This window comes from Anopheles funestus, chromosome 2RL (assembly GCF_943734845.2).
Source record: "Anopheles funestus chromosome 2RL, idAnoFuneDA-416_04, whole genome shotgun sequence".
Lineage (NCBI taxonomy): Eukaryota > Metazoa > Arthropoda > Insecta > Diptera > Culicidae > Anopheles > Anopheles funestus.
In genome coordinates, this window is record NC_064598.1 from 31,788,985 (window position 1) to 31,809,297 (window position 20,313).

At 42.1% G+C, this 20,313-nt stretch overlaps 1 protein-coding gene across 4 annotated transcripts in view; it reads right to left on the reverse strand.

The window, feature by feature from the left end:
• LOC125764288 (dendritic arbor reduction protein 1) overlaps window positions 1-19,550 on the reverse strand; it is an 81,133-nt gene extending 61,583 nt beyond the window's left edge. The window contains exons 1-4 of one of the 4 annotated variants that reach the window (XM_049428386.1): window positions 18,183-19,550; window positions 11,373-12,402; window positions 10,896-11,279; window positions 2,203-2,319 (exon numbers count right to left, since the gene is read on the reverse strand). In XM_049428386.1, coding sequence (XP_049284343.1) covers window positions 2,203-2,319; window positions 10,896-11,279; window positions 11,373-11,853 — 982 coding nt within the window. In that variant the 5' untranslated portion in view covers window positions 11,854-12,402; window positions 18,183-19,550. Of the gene's footprint in view, window positions 1-2,202; window positions 2,320-10,895; window positions 11,280-11,372; window positions 12,403-12,534; window positions 13,456-15,331; window positions 15,910-18,182 lie in introns of those variants that run through there. The other 3 variants (XM_049428387.1, XM_049428385.1, XM_049428388.1) reach the window with 3 other exon arrangements.
• Between the last annotated feature and the right edge of the window lie 763 nt (window positions 19,551-20,313).

The following is a 20,313-nucleotide window of genomic DNA, read 5'->3' on the forward strand; positions in this document are numbered from 1 at the left end:
TCCATTTTGCCCACGTGGCAGCAAAAGCACCTTAAGATGCTAACCATCGTAAGCCACAAAGCAACAAAAAGGTTTTATGTTTCAGTGTTGTGAATCTTACTAGTTCACAGTGCACTTCCCAGGCGGGGTTTCAATTCTGCATCCGACGACGAACAAGAGAACGTAAATAACACTGAAACATTGCAACAACAAAAAACCCAAACAGACCCACAAAGATGCGTTGATGCAGCCGGACGCTATGGACGCTACTGTTTGGGCGCGAAATTAGAACCATCTCACGGTAGTCATGGCACGAACGTGGCCCTGACGCCAACGCCAATTTAACGTTAGCAGAAACTTACGCTTGGGGCATTGCTGCTGGGAAGCATGGTTGCTATTTTGCAACACAAAACCCCCCGAGAACCCACCGGAGCTCATTATGGGACGACGACTTTTCGTGTTATCATTTCGCGCCATTCGTCGTCGCCTGGCAGGAATAGTCTGGACGTGTGTGTGTGTGTTTGTGTATTTGCGTATGTGTTACATGTCCTTAGCTTGGGATGCAATCAAGAAAACTTTCCAGCCCGTGGACACGGTTACCTTTTTGGGTGGTAGCAGATGTACGGGGCGTTTGTTAACGAGCTGTAACATAACACGCGCCATTATAGCCGGATCGACTTGTGGGCCACGCTTGATCCGTCTGGAGCACCGACCGGAAGTAATGCAGCAAGAAAAGATTCGGCACCGCATAAAGAACCAGTGCTGAAACGTCAACAACGCAAGCAACGGCGTCAACGCCGTTCTCGGTTACGCTCCCGGTGCATGCAACGGTGTCGGAATTTGTTTGCCATTTTTCCCGCGTCATTTGCGCTTGTTGACGACAACGTACGTCGGTGGCATAAGATTTATCCATTCATAAATCTCCTCTTTCCAGGACTGCCGTTCTAATGCCGCCCCGATCAAATGAAGCCCGTGCATTGGTGCACGCGGTGGCGGTTTTGAGTAAAATATAGCGAATGCAGCGATGCACCATCACGTAATTGGAACTGGGATTGTTTTGGCATCCGGTTTCGCGCCTTTCTTTTCCAAGCACAGAACATTAGAGCCACGGTTGGCGCGAACATGGTTTCGGACAGCATAAAACAGGATACCGAAAGTGCGCACCCATGTCGGTTCCGGCGGGAAACGAGTGCATTCAGTTTTGCGCAGGTTACTATGAGTAGCCACACGATGCTACACTACGTGTTTACGTGTCGTTTTGTGGGAAACGGCGGGAACATACAGATAGGATGTGTCAACATGGATACCTCGGATAGAACGGTTTTGGTCCGGCTTCAGCTTACTGCTCCCGCCAGAATCGAAAACCAGCCAGAAAGGTTCACGCTCGTCTAGCAGGATGCGCTCGAAGTATCGGGTGTTAGACGATGGCGTTTAATTAGCATATCAAATGAAAATTCATCATTCCTGGGGGCAAGGTGTACAATTTTTATGACCCCATCAGGGCGGTCATAGCGTGCCAGATATTTACGATCGGTTTGACGATGTGGTGTCTAGTTGTACATGCTGTGGGAAACTGAGAAGACATTTCTAATATGTACGCTTCGCATGCCATTTACACAAACGTTCGTTTGCTTTTAAATGCGCAATTCCCTCGTTTGTGGTTGAGTGGAAGGCGAAATGGTTGAATAAAATGACAAAACTCTTCAAACGTTTGTAGAATTGATGAGAATTGATTCAAAAACCGATAAGCAAAATTAGTGATCAATGAGTTTTTTTTTTGTCAATGAGTCGACAAGGGACGAACCCTAATAATTTATTGATCTTTAAAATTTTGATTTTTCACAAAATAAGCGGTACAACTTAGACATTTTTCCCCTAAATTTAAGACATAAAAAGCACACGTTTCCAACTGTCAGATTAAAAATTAGTACAAAAATAAACTTCCCAATGCAATGGAGGCGCATTATGCTTTACTTTAAACAATTGTTAACTTAATCATTTCGAAGAATTCATTATGAATTCAATTGCAAATACCAAGAAATATAGGAACACATCGTTTGGAAGGTATGTTTTTTTTCTGTCAATATATTTTTATCCCTGGCTCATTTCAATGCTCGGCGTCACGTTGTGTCAGTAACGAAGCAAGCAAACAGCATCGGTTATTATATAGCCAGCAGTTCCAAACAAAATGGCACCCACGGGATGTAATGGATTCGCACTAACCTGTTCCGTTACTTCCAAACCATAAAGCGACCAGATCGTCACTCGGCGACGGATGATAATTACCATACAAATATGGGCTCGGGTAATCAAAGAGCAGTCTTTTGGAGGGCGAATCGCCTGGAAGTAAAGAGAGAGATAGAGAGAGAGAAAGAAAGAAAGAGAAAGGAAAGGAGATTGGAGTGATGATCTGGTCTGATTTGATTTCAGGGGGGTAAAGTGTGGATAGGATACCTAGGTGGAACAGTCCGTAATACCTCAGGACGGATTTTATTCTTCTCTCGTGTGAATGTGATTGAACCAGAAAGCAAAACCCCGAATCTGACGGTATAAGCTCGAGCAAAATATACTGCTTAAAATGGCGTCCTTTCAACATTTCTTCCATTTTGTTTTGATTTGCGCAAGAAGGTACGATTATTTGTAGAGAAGAATTTTCAAGAAGCAGTACATCATTTGGAAACCTGGGTACATTCAACTCCTGGGTACTCTTCCAGATTATATGCGCCAGGAAAAATTCAATCAATTTTTTTTCTTCACCGACAAGGTTACTAACCCGATCGAGAACAGTATTCCCAACGAAGCTGGTTTTTGAATAGCTTTTCTTTAGCAATACAAGTCATTAGGAGCTGTGTCCGGGTTTTGAATTGTCATTGGCGTCGTCCGGCTGCTGTAAAGCAGGATCCCAAATTCGGTGCTGATGGTCAAGACAACTTTAGGACCATTCGAAACAGGTAAAGATTCCCCAATCCGCACCAAAGCAGGGACGGCTGGCAGCAAAAAAAAAACAAGGAGTAAATTTCAAGGTAATACTCGTCTTGCCTAAAACAGCAGCCTGCCTGAGAGCGTGGGTTTTCCGTGATGTTTTCAGTTGTTTTCGATTCGGTTTCTGTTGCTGTATTTTCTAAAGGAGGTACCATTTCTTCCTCACTACTACTGACAGCTCAAGAAGTGAAGTTCAAATCTTACAGCACTATTGTACCTTTCCTACTTCCCATCTGCTCGGTTGTGCGGGTACGAGGCCCCAATTTGGCCGGAGTTCCGTTTTAGGAAGTGGTCGCTAATAATGCGCTACACTAATTCTATTTAGTGCTATTTCCAGCTTGTTTGCTGCGTATGGGATCGCTGCTAAGCTTGCTGGATGATGGATTTATTTTGTTTGCCCGGCTGAATGGCGTCGCACTTAAGCGAAAAGATTTTAAGACTCTCAAGTGATTTCTATACCATGCATGTTTTGCAAACAAATTGCCTTCTTGGGTACTCTTAATCGTTGTACGAGCATGGATACTTATGGTCATGCACTTACAAAGCGTACGAAAGTAAGCATAACGTTGAAGAATTTATGTTATATCACGGGGTTTAATATTGTATTATTTTATGATATTATGAGTCGTAGTTTCTCTACAGTTTAAGTGTTTTTAAATTTTTTTCTTATTTATTGAATAAAAATGAGCACAAAATACTTCCCAAACATTGATAGATTCTTTTATTAAAATCATCATATCGCATTGTATTTTAAGAATTGTACATTACAAGATTTAGGTGAAAAGATAAAATATGAGAATCTTTAGATCTTCTAACTAAATTCAAAGATCATTTCAATCCTTTTTTCTCATTTTTTCTGCCTTGGTTAAAACCGAAACCATTTCTTTGAACGAATTTTGACTAAAGATGTGTATTGGGTATAGTAAGGTAATATATTGTGCAAAAATGATAGTGAGCAATGCGCGGTGAAATAGCTCAAGCGGTCGTCAACCGTCGGACCGTTTTAAGTTAATGATTGGCCAGAAATGACCAGAATTTGCGAATAGAGAAGATATAACGTTCCATCAGAACAACGTTAGGCAACACACGTCGGTAGTCAGAAACTAAAGGATCTTGGTTGGAAATGCATCTACAATAAAATTCGAACCAGCCACCAAGTTATTGCCAACATTTATTCGCATTCTAAAACTTCCTAAATGATAAGAAATTGAGCAAGAAAGGGTAGTTAAAATCGATTATTAGAGTCTTGTGCCATTGCTTCTATGACAGAGGCATTCTCAAGCTTAAAGGTATCAAATTATATAACAAAATGATGCGCATTTCATCGAAATAGGACAATCCAAGATATCTTAAGTAAAGCCATAATTTAACGCTAAAATACAGGATTTTTTCTATATCCTACTATTCGGTTTATTCGATGTTTTGCTACGAATATCAAATCCCATCTGGATCGTCGCTCTGTAGCAAGGAGTGGCTATCCGATTACGTGGTAAAAAAAGTCTAGTAAGCTAGAAATGGCTGGCATGACCTTAGAAATCGTTAAGCCAAGAAGAGAGAAGAGAGAGAAAGAGAGCTTGAAAATAAAATACTCTTACCTAGTACTTGATTTCTTATATCAATATTTAATAATCATGTCAATTTCGTTAACTATTTAACATGATATCTACAAATGGCTGTTTCTTTAAAACAACAATATTTGTCTTTAAATGAAACTGCTGAAAAGAATCTTGTTTTACTTTCATTTGGTGTACAATAAATTACTTTTACTCTGTAATGATCACTTTACAATATTCATAGTTTAAATCGAATCGTTAAAATATAGTACCAGTAGAAAGAGGCAGATGATAGCCTTAAAAGCTTCTAAATTAACTCATTTCAACAAAACTCACCCGCAACTCCCTGGTCTTATAACCCTCGCCCGGTTGTGATCCACCGTACTGTGATATTCACGCTTCGAGGCGGCAAGGTCAGCCCTCGGCGCACCGATAATTCGTAATAAATAAATTAAAACACACTTAAGCAATCGGCACGGGCTTTCCACAGGTCGGTGATTATCCTAATTAATACACTTGTTCGCTGTATTAATTTATTAGTGCCATCGTGCTGATTGCCGTCAGCTTAATGGTGCTTTAGTTTGGTGCCTGTTTTGCGATGCCCGGCGTGTGTCTGTGTGTGTGTGTTTGTTCTTGTTCCGTCCCTTCTGCAGGCGGTTTTGATTCGCTGGTCGAATCTGTATTCCCTTTCGATTCCGCTCGTGGTCTGACGTGGTCGCGGTCAATGCATTCGCGATATGATGGAAATCCCATTTCCACTATCAGCGCAGCATTTTCGACGACCGTTCGCCGTTTCGAATCAACGACAAACGCGACATCATCATCCACGTCAGCCAGCCCGTTGTCGTCCATCCGCTAGCAAGAAGGTTGACACCTTGCACCGCGAATCGACACGACGCGAGGGATAACAGATTGACCACACACTTGTCGCCATCTTATGGCGACGAGAAACCCACGAACTGTGTCTGATTTCTGTGTTTCAGAGCGCTGCAGTGTCTACGTAACGTAACATACTTTGTTTGTTTTATTTTTCTTCTCTTTTTTCGTTTTTCCATGTCCCAAGATGCTGATCGAATTTCGTTTCAAATATTCATTTACTTATGTCCAGCAGAAATCGCACCTTCGCCAGAACCTGGCGTTCACCATTATCGCGTTTGCGTCGCGCGCATCAAGTGGTTCGTTGCGTGGCGTGGTAAAAACCCCCGACGGGCGCAAACAGTTCCGAGACGAGTTACGAGTCAACCACCAAACGTCAGCATGGTGCCCCGCGCTGCATTAAGTGGTGCGGTTGTAATGATGGCGAAACCCATCGCCAACCGTTGCAGTCGCAAACGCCAGACGACAGGCAATCAAAATCGGAGCAAAAATCCTCCGCACACCCGCGATCCTCGTTCCATGTCTCGTAGTGTCGATGATTCCGAGCAGAGAACAGGGAAAAGCAACAAAAAAAACGAAAGCAGACGCTTGACCAACGGGCTGTTGCTTCATCTTCATACGGTCGTTTAACACGGCCAGGATCGATCAGGATCGCAACGGCAAATGGAGAATGGAGAAAAGTTCCGCTCGAAATCACGAGACGCTCGAGAGCTGATCCGCTCAAATCGGTACGCCGGTAGGCAGGCGAGAACTGTCGCGGCAAGAAGATGGCATGCAGAACGAACCGGCACATGCCAGCGGCACGCCAAGTTATTTGTGTTTAAAATTTATTAACATTTATTTGTCACTTTTCTTGTCGTCGCGCGAGTCAATGCCGTTGTCGTGCGTTGTCGCCAATAATTTAAAATCACGAGACTGGAAGAAGCATACCCGTTGCTTCCCGTTGCCTATTCCCGGGGATATTCGCTTAAGTTACCCTTTTGGTAAAAGGGCGAAAACGCAAGCGCTTGCATTTATTGTGCATGGCCGGGGAAAAAAAGGTTGACACGCAATGTGGGGAGAAACTCTTTTACATATACGTTTCGCTTCCGTTTCGTTGCATTTCGCTTCTGTTTCATGGCGTAGATCTATGCTTGGGGAAGTTTTATTTTTCACGATCAAACTATTGTAATTTGGTTTGCCTTTTGAAATAATAATTGCTGCTGGCATTCGTGAGCATTAGCATACACAAACAACATCAAGGGGAGTAATACAATCAGCTTATTAAAAGAATAGTACTTTTTGTTTTCAACCAAGTATGCCCGAGATAAACGAAATACAAGGGTAAAATACCTAGTGAAAATTGTATTCGCTTCAGCCATAATGAAACAATACGGCGAAAAGCTGACATTTTTTATTATAAATATACAAGAGAGTGCATTTTTATTGTTACTTTTCATTGAAATTAAAGTTTTAAATGAAATAAATCATAATATCAAATAAAGATAATTAATGTTCAAAAGCGCTTTTCTCGCATTAATGTCTTGCAAATAGGTACTTAGAACACCTCCAAAAACATGATAATTAATGAAATAGTCATTTTGAGATTTTTTTTATAAGAAGATATTTTTTATAAGATGATAAGAATTCAGAAAAACCTTTTAAATTGATATATTCTCTCAGTAAATTTTTCCATGTTTGAATTTCAACAGTAATTACGTACTCCATTTTTTTACCAGGTTTTCTCAAGAAAGGACTTTTAAAACTAACATGTAAAACATATTCTGTTTTGTAAATGTTAATATTTAATATGTTTTACATTCTTTTGATTGTTCAAAGTAAACAGTCACAAGGATATAATTAAAGCAGTCTCGTTTTGATGAAATAAAACAATAATTTTTTGCTCGAAGTATGGAGTACAGATGGACTCACCACTTACATTGTGTCTTTTAAGAATTCACAGAACAAACAAGGTAGTATTCAGAAATTCTACCTGATTGTAAACGTAGTAGTTATAAATCAAAAATATATAGATATATCAATAGTAAAAAGTAGCACCCTTCTATCAAAAGCCCTTAGTCAAATCTGACCAGATATATTAAATGTGATTAATAGAATATATACGTTAATCAACTGATCTACTGGTTTTTACTTGGCATAAACTGAATTATGCTTAATTTATACTTTGAAAAGTCTTATTTTAAAAAGAATATAACTTTTTCGATATTTTTAGGCCGTGCAATGCGTTAGCTTCCTCTTATATTATTTATTTATTTATTTCTAATTGCTAACAAACTCAGAATGAAGAATTGTCTATACTACAATATGATTGTTTGGTTTTATTTTTCTCCTCCCATTAGGAACCATCGCTTCATTGTATCTGATCGCCTGCACGCGACATTGCATCAATTTATATTTTATAGTCTTTTAAAACTGCTGCTGTTTTACGAGACCAATTGACAAACAAGGAAGACAGTTTAACGTGCGTGAAAATAAATTACTGCGAAATTTTTGGGCACAGCTAGGACTGTATCGTACAACGCCACGGAGGGAATGAAAAGCTATGAAAAAGTGTAGAGGAAACACGTATTTAATGCGTTTTTGTCACACTTTCTGCACGCTCTGAAACACACGGCCTGCAGCGAGCGAATGGATAAATGAAACGCAAAGAAATCGTTTGACTATCGTTCCTCTTGTGCTCTGTGAATCTTTAATTTGTCACTTTTGATTTCATTGCTTTCAGCTCCTTTCGGTGTGCTTATGTTTTGCGTTTTTTTTGTGGTGGCATTCTTAGCCAAAGGATGTATATTTTCGGTGCGTGATTTTTACAACGTGCATAATTTATGGTTGCATCGTACAGATCGGAACGTAAGGAGGGTAATGATATTGCTTGGTGACGCTTGGGTGAAATGATGCACTTTCGATGCATCTGAGCGAAGGGATGCGAAGGGCAAAAAAAAACAACCCTTTAGAGATTTTTTTATTTAATATAATTTTATATAATAAAGTGTATTATCTTTCAACTTGTTTAACAATACTGAAGTCTCGTTAATGACAGTCAGAAATAAACCAGATTTCGAAAAGGTTAAGTGTCTCGTAAACGATGTTACTCGTGTAGTGTCAAGAATGATAGAAACACAAAAGTTAAGTTATTTCGCCTTCTTCTCATTGAATAAAAAAAAATTAACTAAAAAAATAGTTTAAAAACAACTTCAGCATTCCAGTAGTAAACTTTACGTCTTTACATACGGTTTAAAATAATTGTTATAAAAAAAGTTCATCTACAACTCAGTTAAAGCATTCCGGTTATCGGGCAGTGATCCTACACACACTCACGCACACACAAATACATGCGTGAAGCTTGCAAGGTTGTTCGGCTGCCTGGCTGACTGGCTGCCTCTGCGCTAATAAATCAAATGCCATCTATGAGCAATTCTCTTCGATATCGAGAAAGAGCCCTATAGAGCGTATTAAACGGGCCGGAAAATTCGCACAAGCATCATCTTGTGTGCTGAAAAATACTGATAAATCTGTACGCGCGTGTGTGTGTCTGTGTGTGTAGGCTTTGGTCTGACCGTGCTGGAAGGTTTCGATTTGGAGTGTCCCGTGCCAAACGACTCGTGGCTGTCTGCAGATTGCTAATAAATAATAAAAATCGAACACCACTCGGTCGAATCTTGGTGGCTTCGTGTCCGCATGACGATGCACTGCCACCGGTACCGGCATGTAGCATGGCATATGGTAGAGGCAAAGAGAGCAACTGTAGGTTTAACATACCAAACAAAAAAAAATGTGAATACCCAGCAGTTAGGCAAAGGAGAGCGTATTAAGCAAATAATAACAGCAAAAAAATGAAATAACACACACGGTGCAGCGAAGAAATAAAACATTCGACGCGACATGCAATCAGCGCCAAGGATGCCAACGCATTCAACAGGTGACGAGTGTCTGGCGTAGCCGTGTTCTGGCGTGGTGTCTCCGGCACCACCGCTGGTCAGCATAGGTGGTGACTCTGGGACATGGGACACACACACACACACACACGAAAGCAGGAAACAGGCTTGCAGCGCAGGTTACACTGACAGCGCAATGCCAGGACAAATTTTCAACGACCGAGAAGAAGGTGCACCGAAGTCGAAAAACATTAAAATTACATTAAATTATATAGACAAAGTCGTGGGCAGAGATAATGCATTTCTTCAACCTAGCGTTTCGAAACGCTCGGTGCACCCGATACGAGACAGAACGCGCTACGGTGCCGGCAGTATCGGCGAGGAGTCGCTCGGCCTGCCTAGATAATTGTGTCGTAAGTGATCTCAAAAACTGAAAAAGAAGGGTCTGAGATACTCCGGTGAAGGTAGAGTCTGGGGTCATCCGGAGTAGCTCATCGCGTGAATCGGCATCATGATCCAATAGAAAAGATCGATCAAGATTATAGCACTAACTAACAACTATGTTCAACTGAGTTGCAGAGAAATGAACTCGTCGACACGCGATTGGCATTAAAAGCCAGAAGCAATGATAAATCTTTTAGTATCAATTTGATCTTCACTACTTGATCGTGCCCAATAAAAAGTATCGCACGATCGTTACTTAGTCGAACAAACAACAAACTATTCAAGATTCAAACAGAATGCAATGTAAAATTCATTTTTCCTGCTCAATTGCTTGACGAAAAAAAATGTTTTATCGCGTCAAAACTGTCCCACGGCAGCTGTTGCAACATTTTTTTTCCTCCCGCGATCCGTTAGACTTATGTTGCAATCGAACGACAGTGCCTAAAGTCCGGTCAATCCCCATGTACGCTGTCGTGTAGTGTAGTACCCATCAACCAACTGACGATCTACGACCCAGTTTTGTGGTCGCACCAATCCTGCGTGGAACAAATCGGCGAAAAATTGCTCTCTGCGACGCGTCCGATTAAAAGTAAAAGAACATGCAGCAACATACCAAAAAAAAAAAAAGAAATCAACCTAAGTAACAGACATTCGGCATCCGGGGGTTTGTGCGGTAAGGGGAAGGCGTAAAAGGCTACCCCTCGGTGCAAGAACTGTAGCAACAGCTGAAAACTTTGGCCGCCCAAGGCCCGAGTGACCAAGACGACGAGCTTTAATTAAACGATAACGCTAATGGACTTAATGATAAAAGTGTCTAGTTTTATTAATAAATTTAGCACAAATTGACGTGACGATGCGATGGTGAGCGTTTTGCAGCGCTCTACGGTACGTTGGAGAAACGTGGACGCGGACCCTCTTTAGACTTAGAGCGAGGGTCATAAGCTGAAGTTTGTATTTGCTTTGCGTGCGGAAAACAGCATTCAGAGAGATGTACGCGCTAAAGGGAATCCCGCGTATGGAAAACGCGACCTTTTTTGGGGGGGGAAACAGAATGCCTGGCCATTTTGCACACGTGTGTAGTGTGTGTGTGTGAGTGACTTAAGGTAGTATTTTTTTTTTCTGTCACCAGCAAGATTGTGTTTTGCACGCAATGGTACGATTCGGACGAACAAGAGCGATAGACACTTACCTTGAAGCTGGTTGGCGGTTGCTGCTGAAAAGTCGGCCACTTTCTGTAGATTCACTTTTGGACGGTTTTTAGCATTGTGCGCCGAGGAGGACGTGGATGCTGGTGAAAAAAAGGATGCCGTGGACACGGTTGGGATATGGTGGGACACAGGAACGCTAGGTGGGATGGATGCGGAAGAGGAGGAGGTGGTGGTGGTGGTGGCGGTGGTGGAGGTACAGGAAGCCGTTGTTATGCTAGCCACCGTCGAGCTGCTCGCTGATGCGGCTGCCGATGAAGAGTTCTCCAGCAGCAATTGCTGGACCTGCAGTATGTCGACGTACTCGTCAAGACTGGATGCCGACGGATGGGTGGAACGGCCAACCGACAAGGAGCTGCCGTTGGAGGCTGGTGGAAAAAAAAAAACACACACACACACACAAAATAAGACACAGCCGCCCGGGGGGGTCACACGTTACCTTGGCAAAAGAATACACGTACGATTCAGTCCGAAGCTATTGAACCCGGGATACAATCCGTTCGCTGACGTGCCGTTACAGAGTGTTGAGAAGCTAGCGTGTCCGAAGCTGGCTGCCGTTACCGGGGACAACGACGTTCGATGGCTGTTGTGGTGATGATGATGATGATGATGAGGCTGGTGAAGCGGAATCGTTTCCGGATGATCCTGCAACTGTTGCTGTGCAAGACCGTGATACACACCCGGGCCGGTATGATCCGGCCCACCACCTATGGTAGACGTTCCACTCTCCGTGCCGTTTTCGGACGTACGTATCGTCGTTGATGTTTCCGTCGCTGCAACACCGTTCGAAGGATGCGAATGTCCGGTCGGTGAATGCACCTGCTGGCTATGGTGGCTATGGTGATGCGTATGATGATGCGCGTGATGATGCAGTAGATTGAGGTTAGTCGCTGCACTTACACTACCATAGATTGGTTCACTTTCGCGACGCATAGCTAACATTTTCTCTGCCGTCAACGCACTGACACGCACGGCACAATCGGAAGCGATACACAAAAATTACGGCAAAACAAAACGAAACTAAACAAGAACAAACGGTAATAAATAATAAACACTCCATTAGCACAGAACGACAACTAAATATCGGCACACAATGGAACTACACGAATGCATGATGATGCGGAAAGCACTTCGAAACAGTCGAGATAATAATTTTATCGAATAACCACCATTTTAACTTCCGAAACTCACGGTATGGTGTTTCTTGGTTTGATACACCGTATTCGCTATTTCACTATGTTTCACAGATTTCACGCAACAGATTTCACGCTTGCACGGCTCACTTACAAAAAATATTATTCACGCATTTTGGCCGCATTGCATTCGGCGTGAAAAGGAACATTCGACTAAAGCACTATGTAATGGTGTATGATCGTTATATTGGTGCTATTTCATGAGGTAGCCTTACACAGAACACTATTATATGGTCGATATCAAAGCACTTTTTTTTGGTTCATTTCTTCGTTAATACATTCGTCACATAAAATAAGTCTGTAATGAGATGAAGAGAAAAAAAAAGTTTACAATTTTCATTTCATTTCAAACGATAAAGCAGCTTAAACCTAATAATCGCAATACGAAAAATCGAAGAAGCACAAAAGAGTTTCGAAAAGCGAGATTTACCGTCGGTAAAACAAAACTTGAAGCACGAAGCATTCTTTTTCGCATTTAATGTCACAACACAGATGTCTTTGTACACTTTGTATGAGGGCTCCAAAGTTTCATTAATCAATTCGAAATAGAGTTTAAAAACCTCCGTTAGAACGAGTTTCGAATGTAGTTAAACTTTTGTTACAGGTTTTAAACCTTTTCGTGTTCGAAACAATCGATCAAACACTGTCGTCTCGTTTGGGGATTTCGTAATTATTCGTTAGCTATTTTGCACCGAGTTCGGAAGGTGTTCGTTCAATCGCCACGGTACACAATCAACGTTTTCACCCGCACCGAACTGCCACGCACTGAAGACGGCAGACGCGACCGGACCGTCAGGTGTTTCAAATCGGATCGTTTCGCAAACTGAACCACCGATCGAGATCGGTTCGAATGAAAGTGTAGCAACTTCCCGGACACGTTTGCCGCGAAACGCGAAAGCAGCTGCGCACAGTGTGCGCATCAGGCAACGCTGTAGGTTGCCGGACAGGAAATGCGGCACGGATGGAAGGCCCCCGGAGGAACAGGAAGAAAAACACATCACACCAAAGAAAAGTATGAGATCGCCAGCTCATAGGTGGCGGTGACGAATTTTCTTTACCGATGCTCGGTGGCGGCGGAATGTGGGGAAAGGTTAGTAGGTAGTGGGCGGTGACATAGGTGGGTTTATTAGTATCCGACTTAGTATTCCGTTTTTTTTTGTTATTTGTGCGGGTGTGTATTGTGCGGGTTGATCATCATGCATGCACACTAACATCGAGGCTGCCAAACTTAAAATGTCAAACGAAAACCAGCGGACATGTGTGTATGGGTTTGTAAGATCGGTAAAGCAAAACAAGAAAATGGTTCACGTCTCTCATCAGACAGGCGGAGATGGTGTCGATCGTGGAAAGGTGGTCGGCGTTTATTCACGATCATAACTGTGCAAAAATTTACCCACGACGCATACACGACCGCGATCTTCAAAACGTTCACATTCACTAACATATCCGGCCCGGATATGTACACTAAACACTTGTTTTGCGCATTGTTTAGGGAGTGACGTCTTAGAGCATTTTTGACGCTCGCTTGTGCGGTTTCATGCGTTGTGGCGGTGTGTTCGAGTTAATTTCGTCACTAGAGCACATCATAATTGCAATCATGGTTTGTGTTGGTATTCAAGTTCAACTTCCCGTACTGGGTGTGAGTGTTGCCAGATTGGATGTTTGTTGGCTTGCTGGCAACTCTAGGGCAAAAATGTCATTAAAAAAACACTAAGCCACACTTTAATAATTTTCTTTTTATAAATCTTTCGTGTATCAAACAAAATGGAATTATTTTTTGCCCCATTCGTACTAAAAATAATGCGCTTATTTCACTAAGTAACACTTTGTGCTGATAGTCACGCTTTCCACTAGTAACCCATACACTAACCAGGATATCCTTTCACCATAGTTCATTGTACTGCTCACACACATCACAAAACTGCGTCCTGCCGACGGGAACGCAATCGAACGATTAATGAATGAAGTTCGAACTGTTCTCGATTCATGCGGCCAAATCGGCACGCTATCAGCAGATCGTGTGTATTATCGATGCGCAACGATTTGGACGACATGCTTCCGAGGACCAACGCCATGTGATAAAACGTACACGGGCATGAGAGCGACAGCTAGCCGATAAGCAAAAGAGAAGAGCAGTGGGCCCCCGATAAGAGCTGCAGACGGACGAACGTGAGTACACATGCGAAGGGCCGGTGGGTTGGAATATGTTGAGCATTAGATTTTGATGGCAGCGAGAGCCATTGGATGTACGATGTGGTGAGCGAACGAATGGAGCAAGTGAGCAACAGGTGCTCCCAGATTGAATGAAGACACTGCCGAAAGTAACCAGCGGCATACGCACTAGACACTTAAGGTGGAAGCAGGATAACGCGATGTTTTGTACTACGAACGGAGGCGAAGGAATTTGAATGGAATGGAAAACGGTGTAGCAAATAAGAAAACAAAGTAATTGAAAAACACGACCAGCACACTTAAACAAATCAAAAATGATTACCATGAATTTCCTTCGCACTAGCATCTCCACATCATGCTTCGAGGACATTCGATTATGAGAAGAAGTGTTGCCTGGCATGTGGGCGTTACGACGTTACCCATGGCAACAATGGCCACTTGTTGTTGTGAGATACCGCGTTTTTTTATTTTAATGTTGATTTTAGGGTAGGCCCGAAGTTTCTACTCGCGCTGTAACCACATTTCTGTCGATTGGCCGAGAGCCTTCTATGTATATGAGGGACCTGGAGGCGCCTGGTTGCTCGTACATTACTGGCAAATGCAGTTCGAAGAAATTTCAACACAATTTATGAATGAAGCGTATTGGTGTGGGATGGGTGTTTTTGTTTTTGCTTCGTCTATTGAGAAATTACAGCAAGTTAACTTTAAAAGTTATTACTATAAATCAGTATATTTATTGCTGTGCAGAGATAATATTCTTCAAAAGAAAGCAAGTATGCAAGATTAGTACATTAGTACAATATGAGATTTGGAGAGATAATCATGATGAAAATGCGGCTTTTTTAATATAAGTTTTACTTAAAATTTAAAGGTGTTCATTCGATTTTAAATAAGAATAATATTTAATTTTAAAATAAAAAAGAAAAATGAAGTACATTCCTTTTTTGTAAGAAATCACTGTTTCTAAAATAAAAAAAATTGCACAAAAACAGAGCAATAATAAACATGTTGCAAATAAAATAAAATAAACTTTAAAACAACACTCAGCTACATACCGAAAAATGACGGCTCCAGAGATACCGCTTGCATCTAAAACTTAGTTCCACATTACCACGTGTTGATCACTTTCACCAAAATAAAACAAATCTTTTTATCCAACTTCATTACTCACAGAACACTAACACTATTAGCTTCTTGTCTTCGTTGGAAGCTTACAGTAAAACTGTTATTTTAATTACCGCCAATTGGCGGCGGCAGAGTAGAGAACTGATAGGGAGGAAAAATACACTACAACGTTTGGCGCTTTTACTTCAGGAACTGTTTATTCCGGATGCAAAAAGGACAACACAGAGCGAGAGCGTGAACCGAGCGTCGAGCGGATGTACGAAAAAATTGTGAATGAAACAGCGTGCCGGTGGAAAAAATGTGCCACTTTACGCGCTGGATCCATCGGAATCAATTGCGTGAAAGAAGCGTGAGCGGAACTAGCAGAGACGGATGAAAGTTGAAGCTGGGCCAGAGCAAGAGCATTTTGTTGCGGAAAAGGTAAGACAATGTATACTGATAGTGAGTAGGTAGCAAATGTGTACGTGAGAGTGTGTATGTCTCTACGGTGGAAGGAAGATGCCAGGATCCGGAATCAAGACGAATCCCGCCTGAAATGTACTACCGAAAACGCCAAGCGTGTAAGCAAGACCCGTCACTGAATGTACGAGAATTGAGCGTTAGAACGAGAGACGAAAGCACTGCCACTGAGTGGGTAGCAAACATTGGCAAAGGGAAACGCATGGCGTGTGTGGGTGGGCAATAAAAAAACCCGGGGCAACAAGTATGGAGCAGCCGTACGAGAGCAGGCAAACAACTGTGAACAATCGACGACACTTCCCGAGTGCGTGAGCGAAAGGTGCAAATGGAGCATGGAGTCGCAACGGCAGTCAATAAGCAGGAAAGCGAATGCGTATATATATAAAGTAAGGTAAAGAACGGGCGACAAAAGATCCGTCCGTCGTTTTAGGTTTGCTTACACACTGGTGGGTGGCACTGGGAGTGGGAGGCCGTACAGCAAGTGGGACGATATATTAGGTGGGTCGTCACAAACAGGCACACGTACGATCCGGCAAATAGCTGCCCACACATTGTCAGCGTGCTCGTAGTGTCCACATGTATATGATACATGCCTACACACTGAGGTGCAAACACACATACACACATGAACAGATACTAAGGGCTTCTTACTACACGAGGAACTGCATCGGAAAGTGAAAATACCATGATAGGCACTATGCCTGATAACACCTTCGAATTTGAAACAAGAGAAAGAAGCCGAAAGGATAACGTTGTGATGGAGAAACAAGTAAATAAAAAACATGTAAACATGAAAAAGAATAAAGAAAAAAGTTAAAGGACGTTATCAAAAAAGCTTGATAGTGGAATAAAATAAAAAAAGCCTAAAATATAGTAAATCATATTATGTTTCTACTCCGAAAAATGAAACATAAAACAGATAAAAAAAACGAGAAAAAACTTTCTCCCAACTCAACGTACACATTCAGCGAAGAAGAACCATAAGCAAATAAGCATGAAAATCAACCTCCATCGACCGGTCCAAATGACGGGAAGCTCATAAAAAAACAAACAAACATTTTCACGCATCCTTATCGCGTGTCTCAGTACGCCGTAGTGCAATTTCGATATGCCCGCGATGGATGCGATTATTAGGAGGGGGTTATTACAGTATTTATTTTTTGCTTCTCTTTTCGGGACCAGCGATGGATGGGAGTGGGCGAAATTTCGGTACCCGTAGGTGTGCGTGGGCCATGGCAGCCACGCGTGCTATAGGCTGTGTGTAGGAGGAGTTGGGCCATTTATCTGACCGGAGGATCGGTGTCGCATTAGTGCAGTTTGGTTGCAGTTTATACGAAACGTATGGCGCCCTGTCGAAGAGTACGTCGAGTAAAAGCCGATAGGGGTAATAGTGGTGGTGGTGGGAGATCGGCAGTGAAAGAATTATGGCATTAGGTCGCGTAATTAAGTGAGACGGTAGTAAAATCGAACCGTAGCATATATGTATTTTTGCATACAGAGAAGATGGTCAAATTTTATTTCGGTAATTGAGGTGCAAAAAAGGCTGAAGTTGTGACCGGAGGAGAAGATCGTCGTCACCCACACTCACAACGCTTACGGCTGATTGGTTTTGATTTTTGATTTTTTTTTTGTATCAAATTTCGGTGATAATTTTCATACGTTTGTTCTGGAAGGCGTAAGAATTGTGCATTTGTTTATTTACTCCTACTCCGTGCAATCTTAGCAAATCGGGTGAGTAGCTCATAGAAGTGTGTACTAATGGGCAAGGAGGCGTATTTTAAAAATAATATCGTAGGAGTGATAATTATGTACTAATCAGAAGTGCTACACTCTGGTACGATGTAACATTGTAGGTTGTTTGAAGGGTAAACAAGAAAGGTGTCTATTACTGAAAATTATTTACAGCACAACGAAGGTGATCGCTTATGGCTTATGGATGATTGCTTTTTTTCAATATTAAGAAGCATTATTTTTAGCATTTTATTTTTTTTTTGTCTGAGTTTTTTAAGCCAAATAAAATTTTATTTTAGTTTGAGGAATTTTTTGTTTTGTATAAAAATGTAAATGTATTTTTTTTGCGGACCGGTGGAGTATATGATAAATAGCACCAGTCCACACAACAGTACCGAGTATCAAATCACATCCAGACCGCAGCATCCTCCGTAGCAAGGAATGGCTATTCACTTGCGTGGTAAAAAAAGCCCTAATAAAGCCTGGCCGTTCTTAACAAGCAAAAAAAATTGTAATATTTTTTTTTAAATTTATACCAAAATTCATTTGTTCCTTAAACTTTTTTGTTCTTTTTTTAACCATTTGACTTACCGATCGATAATTCACGGATCGTAGAAAAACTTTTTGTTGTTAAGCTTTTATCACCTCTTCAGCATATCATGTTTTCACCAGGTTAATTACTGCTTTGCACACTTCCGGTTGCTTGCTATGGGTGTGATATTTAACGGAAGGCTTCATTTTGTTTACAACTGTCATTTTACTCCTTAAAACACTGAGTGAACGCAACACATATACAATATTTGGTGTGTTATTCGATATTTCAAAATCATAGAACTCTTTTTCACTATCAAAAGCAAGATAAACAAAAACACAAAAAAACTTCGTCACTTGTTGAATCATCATCACTACTGCAAAAGCCACAGATTTAACACAAACACTAGCCGGCATGCAGCTAATTCCAGATCGCTCGAGACAAACGAATCTGTTTAGAATGGACGACGAATAATCGCATCACAGTGAAACCGCACCATAGCGCGCAACGACCGGATGTGCGACTATGATTAACTACTACCGCACGAACCGGACGAAATATGCGACAGCCTGCCGAAACCTACGGACACGAACGGGTCGGTGAGAGGGAACGAGTGAACGAAATAACGAATAAACTCGTGACTTTGCGTACACTTTGGTTGTGTTTTAGGCGTTAACTTCGGTTTGGTGTAGGCACTGTGAGAAAGAAAAGGCAATCACATATGTCTGAATATCTGAAGGATTTTGTTGGAAGAGGTATTTTGCCGATGCTGAGAATTGTAGCATGGTTCTGATGCATCCTTGGTGATCGATGAAACACTCACAAACACACCCGGTGGAATATCTAACAGGTGCACTTCACACTCCCCCCTACAGAATGCTTCACTTGCACAGGTTTTTTAAAATTAAACAAATCAAGAACTGTAGACAAAACTCCTGAAATTGCTGCACTGTGAGTGGAAGAATTGATGGAGTTTTTAAACACGGGGGTTGTCTACACCGAGATGTTTCGATCGTTTTGTACAACGCGGCTGTGCAGTAAACACTTTACCAACTGACTGTGGCTGACTCGCACCGAATTGCTTCACTGGTCTTATCACTGTTCAGCTGTAGCTCACTCGCGACGAAACGAAACACGATTAATTGCACTCGCCGGGAAAATATCGTGACCTCCAGAGCAGCTGACCGGCGCGGGATCGAGCTGTGTGTATGCGTGGCCATACCAATTACGCGCTCTCATGGCTAGCATCAAAACCGGGGAACGCTTCAGCTTCCGAGCGCCATCTGCAAACTTTACGCGGTCGCGGCAGATTGACCGCGTCTACAGGCGCAATTCCGAACCGTACTGAAGCGTCAAACGAAAGTGTGAAGACCGTGCACCGCATATGCATAAGGTGGACGGAAACCGGAGCACGACACAAAATCCTCCACCAACGGACGAACCAAATTTGATCAACCCGTCCACGCGGGCGGAGGATGGAAATACTCTCACCCTGGGCAGCTGGGTGACTATCGCATGGGCATGGTGGCCCCCGGGTTTTTCGGTCATGTAAGCGGCCTACACTGCCACCCAAGTCACCCGGCCTACGGTGGGATGCAAAAGCGTTTGACACTACCACAACCATCAACTGTTTTTTAGTTTTTGTTTCTTTATTTTTTTAAGTTTAGTTTAGCGTTTCGACGAGACATTGTATGTCACCAGTGACTCGCGTAGTCGTGCGCAAATTTGTTACAAACGCGTGACGTCGGCGATATGTGTTCCGGTAAAGTCGGTGGGTGTAAATGGGTCTGATACCCGAGAATAGTTACGGAATGTCAACGGGCAACCGTCATTAGATGGCTCGTTATGATTGTAAGATGCTTTAGTTTACTCGTGACATTACAGCATACCAAAGTTAGGACTAAAAACATCAAAAATAACACATTGAAGTGTCAGAAAAATGAAGTGATTACACAAGATACAATTTTTTTTAAATTTTTATTTGATTATTACAATGTGTGTACAATTTTCACAACACATTTCTTCCTTGTAGTGATGGGCAAAATTAAATTTTTCCGGAGTTGCGAACTCCAGGCTATTCAGAACTCGACTACGGATTAATTCCGAAATATGGGCGCATGTACTAAAACTGTTAAAAGTTATCGATGCATCGAACGATCGATGACAACGTAGCTGTCGAAACATTGGTAC